The 11,456-nt window shown below is 36.6% G+C and overlaps 2 protein-coding genes across 2 annotated transcripts; both read right to left on the bottom strand.

Annotated features, from left to right (window-relative positions):
• Positions 1–5,403: 5,403 nt before the first annotated feature.
• On the bottom strand, positions 5,404–9,166 carry LOC133182843 (complement C1q tumor necrosis factor-related protein 2-like). The gene is made up of 2 exons (XM_061317689.1): positions 8,905–9,166; positions 5,404–5,855 (listed from the first exon to the last, which is right to left on the bottom strand). Exons 1-2 carry the CDS (start codon positions 9,164–9,166, stop codon positions 5,404–5,406), a joined length of 714 nt encoding a protein of 237 aa, XP_061173673.1.
• Positions 9,167–9,246: 80 nt separating this feature from the next.
• Positions 9,247–11,007, bottom strand: LOC133182842 (zinc finger MYM-type protein 1-like). Its single transcript, XM_061317688.1, has one exon. The coding sequence runs from the start codon at positions 11,005–11,007 to the stop codon at positions 9,247–9,249; it is 1,761 nt and encodes a 586-aa protein (XP_061173672.1).
• Positions 11,008–11,456: the final 449 nt, after the last annotated feature.

The raw sequence follows: 11,456 nt of genomic DNA, 5'->3' as shown, positions 1-11,456 counted from the left end.
GCCTCTTTGTTTAAAATCATTGTTCAATGCATAATTTCTTTCCCTTAAGTTCAATCAGCCTCAAACATTACCAATTGACTTAGGGTACTGAACATTTGTGATTTTTCTTCCATATTTTGATAGAGGATATGCAACAATTTCCATAGAGATTATGCAACATTCGTGATTTTTATGCCGTTTTTATAGAAGGTTTGGAGCACCCGTGATTTTCATGCCATTTTTTATTATAACAAGGATGACATAGAAGCCCTTTAGACTCAAACAACACATCCCTTCATAATACACAAATGTTCCTCTTCAAAATAAACCCTTTTCAGCTACCTTACATTTTCATGTTCGTTGCTGAAAGCGGAGCCCTTTGAGGTGGCCACCATCCAATGATATCTAGTTATTTGTTACTCCTACATCATAACAAATAGGAAAACATAGGGGCTAAATTTAATTAAAGTGGCTTTGTATCTTGCAGCAAGATATTTATTTAATTTCAGTTTCAGCAAATATTGTGGGACAGAATTTGACAGAAATAACTATTTAACTTGACAATTTCTATAAAGGAATGACAGTCATTCATCCTTGTGATCTTATCACAGGGTCATTTAACCTTTAAACAATTATTTTCAAAATTATAAATGCTTTATGTTTGTTTATTCCAGCTTTGCTTTACTACTTTAGCAAATTAGTTACGCGAGAGAGGGAACGTTTCCTAATTTGGGTATGGGACTTGCAGAAAGAGTCATTTGATTGATGACTGTGGACTTCGGAAACAAAATTTGAATACATGTCCGTGCACAGGGTAAAGATTAGGGGAATTACAATGACACACATGTTTAAATTTTCATCAACACAGATGCATATAGATGCATTTATCAATCAGTAATTCATATTTCGTAAAAAGTTGCACTCCAATCTTCCACTATCGGACAAGCAAGGGATAGAGATTGCCGGATTCCAGTGATGCTTAACCGATCACGGTTGCCTAGTAGTAGGGCGTTTGCTCGGGAGGCCCGGGTTTGATTCTCGTTCGCCGCGCCGCGTCAAACCCAAGACGTAAACAGTACCTTTGCAAAGCGCCCGAAACTAGAAGTGAAAGTCAGCGGTCGTTCGGATGAGACCGTATAATCCGAGGTCCCGTGTCACGGTAGGCGATGGCACGATAAAGATCCCTTGCTCACTGCTCAATGGCCCTGAGTGCCGAGTATAGGTCTAAATTTGAAGCCCTTCACCGGTATATGGTGACGTCTCTATATGAGTGAAAAATTCTCGAATGGGGCGTAAAACAACATACAATATACAATCCAGTGATGTTGGAATTTTTTAGAGCAGGCAAGATCAACGTTAACAGAGTATATACATTTTCAAGGTGAAGGAATGATAAGTAATATTATACATGTTTATATAAATAAAAGCAAGACAACTTTAACGATGTTCTTTTCATTTTTATTATTGGTATCAATATATTTAATACATTTCTGAGATTTGTACATTGAGTGCTCATGTAATGAGTAAACATGTACCTTCATTTATATATTCATACTGTATATTATGATTTTTTGCTAATTTAGAATTTGTCTGGAATAACTATTCTGTTAGTTCAATCTTTTACATGTAATAGATTTTTTCGATACCACATTCTTTATATGGACCTGTCATGCCCAAAGATAATTGGTTTATCTGCGTCATAAGGGTGGATTTTGAAAAGATTTACATTCAAAATAAGCAAAATGTGAAAGCAATACTATTTACGTCATGAAAATTTAACTGAAACAGTTTTTATATATTCATTTTAGATTGAAAGGTTTCCTACATGCATGAGCATTTTTCACTTATCATTTCTAAAAAGCAAACAAAAAAAAACATGCATAGAAACATTATTTGAATAGATGTACTCCCATTGCTTTATTTGACCGCCATGTTTTATATCTTAATTGCTTGAGTGATGTGATCAGTATTGAAAAAATAAATTAGAAGGATTAAAGTTACGTAGAATCACATCTTTAAACGATTTTATCGTTGAACGAAATTTAAAAAAAATGTAGAAAAGAACTTGAATATGGACTGCATCCAAATTTGGAATGTGTCTCAGTCTCTAATGTAGATGCTTCAGTAACTACATTTACTTCATTTATTTTTATTCCAGTTTAATATTTCTTTCTTAAAATATGTAGTGTATGTGTAACATGTCTTACTGCAGAACGATTTTACTTGCGTACTGTGAGCAGCCTCATACATAGGCGTCGGAACTGGGAAAAAGTGGGGGAGGGGGGCTTCGCCCCCCTTTTTTTGTTTACAAAGAATTGGTACTGAAAAAAATTCGACCCCCCCACTCCACCCCCCACACACACAACATACATGAATTAGGATTTTCGGATTTGGACAATTTTCAAGTTTTCTTTATTTTGGTTGTCAAGTTTTTGTCAGGTTTGAATTTTTTCTCTCTTTCAATTACCCCCTCCCCCCCCCCCACACACACTTTCAATTTGCTTCCGACGCCTATGTCATAAATATTCCCGCTGCAATTTTTCAAAGTGCCATATACTATTTCTAAATGTGACCAAAGTGACCTTGGTGTAAGATGACACATCCTATGGTCATAGGTATTCCTTAAATTTGGAATCCAATATTTCTACATTACAAAAGTATGGATATGACATGCATTTTACACTATTTCTGCCCGTGGAGTTGAACTAGCCACAATGCCCTTTGGTCGTATTCAGAGCATGCTCTAGCGTAAAATAAGTTGAGCTATAAACACCATAATTATGCAGGCGATAGTGGAATATTACTATATAAATAGACGTATTCATGAAGTTGGCGATGGAAAAGCCGATCGGAAGTCATCCCGTTTGTCATATAATTTAGTTGTTAGTTGGCCATAAAAGTCTAGCTATTATCGATATCAGTATAATATCCAAATACAAAACAAATGTTGGGATGGGAGTCATTTTTCAACGGGAGTCAATTTACTATAGGTTGCAGATGTAGAAAACTAACCCCTTGGGTTCTTTTTCTACCAAAAATGACATTTTTTTAATTAAAAGCTGGAGGTCACTTTTCAACTTCAAAAACTGACCCCGGCCGTTTTTCTACGAGGGTCACTATTCGTCTTTACACCGGACCCCCTTTAATTTGCGGAGATATTTAATTTTAGTTTACATGTGTAGTATAGTTAAGTAACGAAATAATGAAAATGGACCCCATCCTAACCCCCCACCCCCCCCCACCCCAATAAACGCGGAACCCTGTTAAGCTATACAGGGTCATACAAATGAAGCTTTAGAAGTGAAGGAAAGCTGCTTTTCACGTTTGGGAGAAGAGGACTTTTTGTTTTTGTTTTTTCCCTTATCAAACAAATTTCTTATCTGGACTGGGGTGGACCCCCCACCCCCGAAAAAATTCCCGGATCTGCGCCTGAACTCCTTTATTATATGATATCTCTTTTTCGCGATTTTTCTATAGCCATGGGTAGCGCTTGACATCAAACCGTTGCCATTTTCCGGTATTTCCTCAAAAATATCTAGTCAGTAATGGTGAGTATGACCCTCACGGTGCGATAAAAATTGACTGAATCTGGTCGGTGGTACATGTAGCCATTATGTTTCAAATGTCATGGAAATTATTCATTAAAAAAACCGTCGTAAACAATTCATAACATACGGTAGATACACGTATAGAAAAGTCAATGTGTAAAATAATGGCGATGTTTCTTACCGATGTAGCATAGGAAAAGTCTGCAAAGCCAGAATTAAAACACTTTTACCTGACTAATAGCAGAGATACTTTTTAAATCTAGTCGCGGAAAAGCAGTGTCGAATCGCAGAAAGTTGAACAGCGATGATTTTAGTATGTCATCTCATTTTTATGACATACAGATCAAGGTTAGGGGCCATTTTACCAAGTTATTGTCTTTGACTTTGATTTATAATTAATTCACGGTTTTCCGATTAACATGAGTTGCATTAGTTATTGCCCTTAGATTTTGATATTTTTTTTTTATTATTTACTGTTTTCTGGTCTTATTTCCATTATGTTTGTAATTGATCACTATTTTTACGCAGCTAAAGTATTCTACGGTATTGACAACTAATTCAAGAAAACAAAAGCAGCAATATGAATGATATTCTATTTTGTTTCCTTTGGACCATCCTTTAGTACTTTCATATTCTTTAACTTTCAAATATTTAAAAAAGTGCATCTCAGCAAGGGCATCTAGTCTAAAATCAAAGGTTAAAAAACACTCTGCAAAACCTTGTCCGGGTCATATTTTCTCCCCCCCCCCTTTTTTTTTACTCTCTGGCTCATACGCTGTACTTCACGAATTGCAATCTAGTGCTCGATCATGATTGAAGTGTGTAGCGACCCTGAACCAAGTCTCTAGGTCAAAGTTCCAGGTCATAGCAGATATCAATTGTTAAGTTTTCTCCCCTTGGCTTCTTTCAGTTCTTCTCAATGAATGAGGCCGTTGCCATTATGGAGCCTATAAATCTTAGCCGAAAGAGTCGTCCGCGTGGCTCAGTGGTTAGAGCGCTTGCTCGAGAGTCGCGGTGTTGTACGTCGCGGGTTCGAATCCCACTGCGGGACATGGAGACTGGTCCTTTGGATGAGACCGTATAATCCGAGGTCCTGTGTCGCTGACGTGAAAAAGATCCCTCACTGGTCAATGCCGAGTATAGGTCTAAATTTTCCGCCCTCCACCGACAAGTGGTGGCGTCTTCATATGAGTGAAAAATTCTCGAGATGGACGTTAAAACAAACAAACTTAGCCGAAAGTATATCTAAGATGGATTCAAACTTTCAGGACTGTGTAATTTCAGGGGAGAATCCAAGATTTTTCCCGGGATGGGGGTGGGGTCCACATTAATGAAACAAATGTCACTCTCGGAAATCTTTTGACAAGCTAAAATCCCCAATAAAATCCTGTTTCAAACGTGGGGTGGTGGGTGGTTAGGAGATAACACTTCCCTCAGTCCATTTTCTTTAGACACACTGCTTCCTGTTTTAAGAGGGGTCCTTTATTCCGGAAGGGAGTCTAAGATAAGTTTTTTGTTATATTTACATGCATAGACATTTGATAATTGAAAATAAATTCTAGGGGTCCGGACACCCCCCCCCCCCTCCCCGGACCTGCCGATAGATCCGCCAATGAAAGTAAAAAAAGAGCATGATTTGTCTGCGAAAATCACATTTAAACTGCGAACTACCGAGTACAATGTGTACTCTCCCGTAAATCAAATTTAGACATGCATGTATTATTTACAACATTGAAGATGTTTATTTGAGTGAAAAGAAAGATGTTGTGTTATAGAAAATGCTGCACATCTCATAATTTTGCGATTTAGTTCAATGTCAAGTTCTGTAACCCCCCCCCCCCCCCCCAAATCAATACATTGTATAGTAGGAACACTATTAGTCGAGTTTCCATCCAGCAAATGTAGTTCTCGTGTACCAACGAATGCTCTCTATAAATGTAGTACAAGCCATGAGTGATCGAATATAAACATCGTCATGCGCATTTAATGCTACAACTATAGTCCCCGAATCGGAATCATAATCTGCGACATCGTCATCTGTTTCTCCAAAAGTGCTGCTCATTATATCGTCATTGACGTAAATACCAAATTCACATCTACCATGGTCACCAGTGTAGATAGTCCATGTAAATACATAAATCCCAGCAGTAGGAGCTGTGAACGTCCCACTGTGTCCGTTATATCCCCTACCGAAATTCGTTTTGATGACGTCAAAAATGACCATATGATGATTGCTTGGATTTTGCTCCGATTTTGACATGTAGGCGTAGAACGCTACTGGATTATTAGTACCAACTAGTCTTTTACCATTGCTTAAAGAAGATGGTTCTACAAAATATAAAATTTAGATGTTTGCATACACACAAACCAATAATCCTTCAGAGGAACCCAACAATATCCCTCTTGGTGTACTGTAGATCACTTTAAATTCGCGAAAACTTTATTTTCTTAAATTATGCGAGTCTGTCTGCTGGCGAAAATTTTATTGTCGTGTTTATTTATATTTTTAAGGATAATGTAAAACAGAAACCCCAGCACTCAAAAAAATTAAGTCTCTCTTATAAATACCGATTATCTTCTCGTGAAAATAAAGTGTCGCGAAAATAAAGTGATATTCAGTATATATATTACCGCTTTTTTCATTTTGATGACATGCAGATCCTTTCATTTTGTCCATATCATTCCTCAGGGCTTGATTCTCGTTTTGTAGTTCGCGTATCTCATTTTCTTGGCGCGTTACAATAATTCCCAGTGCCTGGTTTTCCCTTCGCAGCTCGCGAATTTCTTTCCGTATTTCACTTAATTCAGTTTCGATTTCGGTGTTTGCAAGATTTATTGACAAACACATATTCAAGAAAAAAGCAAACCATATGCCAGTCATTTTTACCATCGACATTACAGACCAGTTGTAGGTCAATGTCGGTTCTTATCTCTGATGCACTATCGATTGCTAATACACTATGGTTATTATTTTATTTCAGAATTAAATATAAATTACCCATTTGTAACAATGTTGAAATTAAGAAGGCCGAGTCTAATCCGAGTGTGCATGACTTTGCTCAGGTTTTTAATTTCACGCAGTCGTAGGTGTGACTTTACACCTTTCCTATGCATTGTGGTTTTAATACAAAATTAATATTATCTGTGGTCGAAAATGTGCTTTTAATTTAAGACAGTAATTAAGAAAATGCTGAAATGGCCCTGACGATCGACATTGCTGTTTTCCGGATTTGTAAACAATTAGTGACGCTGAAAAAGGATGCATGACTCGCTTGTGTATTCAAGACGTCCATAGACAGTTGAGAAACATACCAGCAATATAAAGTTTGTTATTTTTTTTACCAAAATAATTCATCTGCAACGATATATCCGCAATATGGCAAATTAAATATAGAGGAATTGGACATTGAAAAAAAAAATTAAACTGTTAATAATTTCTAGACCAAGACGGTCGACTTTTTTTTTTTCAAATTTCATAATTTGGTGACTTTTTACAATAGCTCTCATGTATTTGACTGAAAAGAATCGCTAGAGGAGAAATACAAAAATATGGAAAAATGTGATAATTTGGCAACAAATTCCTTTAGAGTCCCATAAAAAAAATTTGCCAACTTGTGAGATCCCCCCCCCCCCCCTAAGAAATCGGGATGTAAACATTCCATTATTTAATCTTAAAACAATTAATATAATAGTAAAAATTCATTCAAGAAAATTTATAAAAATATCTAGGGTAGAAATAATTAGACTTGGCCCCTTTAACAGTCATGTAAAATGAGAAAATCACCTCCTCAAAAATTCGAAGGTGTACCAATAAACCAAGAAACCCCAGAAGTATGATGCACTATCTGTCTGGAGATGTAGCTCCCTTTTAAGCCTATCTTTAAAAGTTACATATACATATATATATAAGGAAAAAAATTATTTTTAATATACATATAGTAAAGTTCAGTGAAAGTGCTTACCATCAGACCAAAATGATTTTTTAATGTAAACTAGAAATAAAATACTAGTATTCATTCCATGATATGCTTGTTTATCTGTACACCAAAGAATTTTACTAATTGATGTAAAACCTGCCTGTTAATTGTGTATCAGTCAGATTAAGATTAGAATCATGGAGATACTACATAAGGTCAAAGTGGTCAAACCCTATTTGCTTTTTTCCTGACGAACCATTGAAAGTAAAACTGAGAATTAAAAAAAGATTCTGAACTTAAATTGAAATATAGGTAACACTAGTAAGTATCTTAATATCTGCATTGAATGTCCATGTCTGGTCACGCCTACATATATATTTGAAAGAAATACTATATACCTGAATTAGCAGTATGGAAAGTCCTCTAATGCCTTCATTGGCTATATGGGTGGGCTATATGGTGAAGGTTTTTCAATGCTTGTATTGGCTGTGCAACAGGTCATGCTATGTCCGCATATCTTAAAATAATTACTATAATAGGAAAGATTCCTAAATATCTAGGGTAGAAATTATTAGACCGGCCTCGTTAAATTAAGTACAATTTGAAGACATTTTTTAAAGGCAATCATCTTTTTACTTACACTAAATGATTGCTTGATTATATATTGTTTTACGCAGGCCCGTAGGAAGCAATTTCACTTTGGGGGGGCACCACACCAAAGTAATTTACGACAAAAAAGTGATATTGACAAAACCATTAGTAAAAGATAATTGCATAAGTATGTGCATGCATCGAGGTGCACGACATGTACATCAATCTAATTAGTTTCCCAGAAAACCCCTCACCTTTAATTTTAAGTTTTGTTTTGCTTTTTTGTTGGGGGGGGGGGGGGGTTAAGGATTTATTTTTCACATTTTCTTGTTTATTTCTTTATCATTTTGTTATCAATCATTATCATTTCTGAGTCATGAGGTACTTAGTATTCGGTAAACTTTCCAAATATCGCCAGTCTGTGTTCACTTTCACTTACGAACTCCTCAACTATTTTTTCGGGATCCAGTTCATCTGTCTCATTTTTATGAACATGCAATAAAAGCAAATTGTTTGTTCGTATTTGGCTCATTGTTGATCTCAGTGATGTTTTCAATCTTTTCAAGGCGCTGAATGAGCGCTCACTGGTAGCGTTAGTTGCAGGAAGTACCAAAATTAGTTTGAGAATTTTGAGGATCTCGGCAAACAGACTTTTTTCATTTGAATGTCTGAAAAATTCAACCAAACTTGGTATATCTGGCATTATGTCTTTTGGTAAAGCAGTCTTCAGCATGAAAGCTGGCAGTGAAGATCCTTTGGCTTCAAATCTGTATCATATAGGGTCGTGACAAAATTGAATTCTTCTTCAAACGTTTGACCTTTGCAAGCCTTAATTACGAGGTTTTCAAGATTTACATAAGCTTTGTAACCTGGTTGGTCAAATCTAGACTTTATGACAGCTAAAAGCAGATCTAATGCCTCGTAGAAATCTTTCCTATACATATCTGCACACGATAAAAAATTATGTGCTGCTGTCCCATCATCAAGTTTACGAGGAATACTACCTTGTCTAGGAAGAACAGCATCATCGATGTTCATCTGTTTTGCTTTTTCAACAACTTCCTCGTAAAACTGAGTGAAGATTGTCTCATCTCGAAGACTTTGCAAAGCACTCATTGTCGTTGATGCCATTTTTTGACCATCACTCGCTAAGAGATTTGGAGCCTGCAGAGCCCTTGCCAAATTATCACTATAACGTAAAAGTTTTTCACTCAGTAAACACCCAAAGAAGAAATCAAACCTGCACATATAAGCAGCCACTCCCCTAATATTCTGTTTCTCATTTCTACCTCACGCACGTATTGGAGGCATTCATCCCAAACATTTCTTAAAATTTCATAGTTTGAAAAAATGCTCAAAAATGTGTCGGCCTTTATTGTCCATCTTGTGGGACACAAAACCCTTATTCCCGCTGACGTTTTCTCTAGATTTTGGGCATTTTTTAATGTATTGAAAATCATCTCCCTTCTTGGAGATTCTTTAATCAACTTTGTTATATCCTTTGCAATGTCCAGGGTGTCTCGAAGCAACTTACATGCCTTAATAGAATAACTGCAAGCTAGGTTAAGAGCATGACCATAACAGTGTATGTAAAGGGCTCTGGGTTCAAGTGCATGAATTTGTGTTGCAACACCTGTCTTTGAACCAGCCATGTCATAACACTGGCCTCGTACTTTGCTGATAGGCAGATCGAACTTCAAGAGGGCATCTTTAATTGCTAGGGTTATTGAATTAGCCCCAATGTCAGGAAGACAGTACATCCCTAATAAATCTTCATGAGCGGTGAAATTTTGATCTACCCATCGAATGCATAAAACAAGTTGCTCTTTGTTCGAAATGTCTCGTGTTTCGTCTGCCATGATTGAAAAGAATTCAGACGATTTGATGAAGGCAACAATTTGTCGTAAAACCTGCAACCCCATGACCTGCAATATTTCATTTTGTATATCTGGAGCAACGTACTTATTTGTCTTGCGTTGAAGCCATTCCTGAAGCTGGGGATCGCGTTTAGCCTCAAGCATGAGAAGTTGATTAAAGTTTGAGTTTTTCTCGTCTTTGTCACCCCGAAGAGCAATTCCTTGTCGAGCAAGAAACTTCAAAATGTTTGTGATTTTTAGCAAATTCTCTCTGTTAGACTTCTTCTCGACTTCGTGTGTCTTTGAAAGAGATTCTCCAACATCTTTAACCTCCTTCTTTATCGTAAACTCCCTTTCCATTGCCTCTTTATGACAATCACTTTTCTCATGTTCGGCGAATTTTGTGGTTGCTTTTTTCCAGTTTTTAAAACCTCTAGATATGCAAGCTTTTTCTTTCTTGTGACAACTGAGAGTCTTCTTCTGAAATGATTTTATGCAAGAAAAACAGAATACAACATCTTTGTTTACTACATAATGTAACCAAGACCACCGATCAAACCAGGAGGCATTGAAAGATCTCATCTTTTTACCAAACCTTTTTGCTGGAAAGAAAATATTCCGTGGCTGATTTGGGGTACTACCAATCTCGGGTGTATGCCATTTTTCATGTACAACCTGGGCCTTTTGAACTGGTATTTCTGACATATCATCTTCTGATGAAGAAGAATCGAAAAAGGAAGCAACCTCAACATGTTTGTCCGTTTCTTTCTTTGCAGTTTCCCCCAATTTACCTGTTTCAATAGACTCCTCATTTGTGTTAGACTCAAAGAATGGGGAAGGACTATTTTGTGATTGTTTTGGTTCAAATGAGCGATGAGGCTCAGAATCCTCAAAGAATAACCTAGAACGCTTTGAAAGAGGTTCCTTATACTTGTGAATACAGGCAACAAAATGATTAGGTGTCCAACCATCTATTTTTGTAGCAATTGTGTGAGTCCACATGATGTGGATAGCATCCTGATTTTCTTTAGCATCAGCACGGTCAAGAGGAACAATAAGCTGATTATGATCTTTTCTGTTTACACCAGGGTTTTGCACCTCGGGGAATATTGACATGATTGGTTTCTGCAAAACGTTAGAAGCGACGAATATATGTAAAAGGCTTGAATAGTAACCGTTTTGGGTTGTTTTTATTGTTTCCTTTTGTAATTAAGCAACCAAATCACCAGTAAATAAGCAATCTTCTGACAGGGAACTTTCAAAGATATATTGAATTGAACTTTTGTTTGTGGACATGGTCACAAAAGTGTTTTCATTTGTGTAAACAAATTTGTGTCAAACACAATTCGTACCCTCATTTCCTTAAAATTGTCCTCATGTCCAAACACAAAAAGAGAGAGAGTTCTGAATAAACAATTCCCATCACCATATACCTGAATCGGGACAAGCTCAGAAGGAGCATCATTTGGATAAATCTCTGAGGAAACAACATCTTTTCGAATATTCGAAGTTGGGATATTAGGTATGGTTGTTCGAAGGGGATATTTCTTAAAACTTTGCCTTTG

Source organism: Saccostrea echinata, unplaced genomic scaffold (assembly GCF_033153115.1).
Source record: "Saccostrea echinata isolate AGI-Se365-2 ecotype Australia unplaced genomic scaffold, CSIRO_AGI_Sech_v1 ptg000009l, whole genome shotgun sequence".
Taxonomy (NCBI): Eukaryota; Metazoa; Mollusca; class Bivalvia; order Ostreida; family Ostreidae; genus Saccostrea; species Saccostrea echinata.
This window is presented reverse-complemented; position numbering and strand designations above follow the sequence as displayed.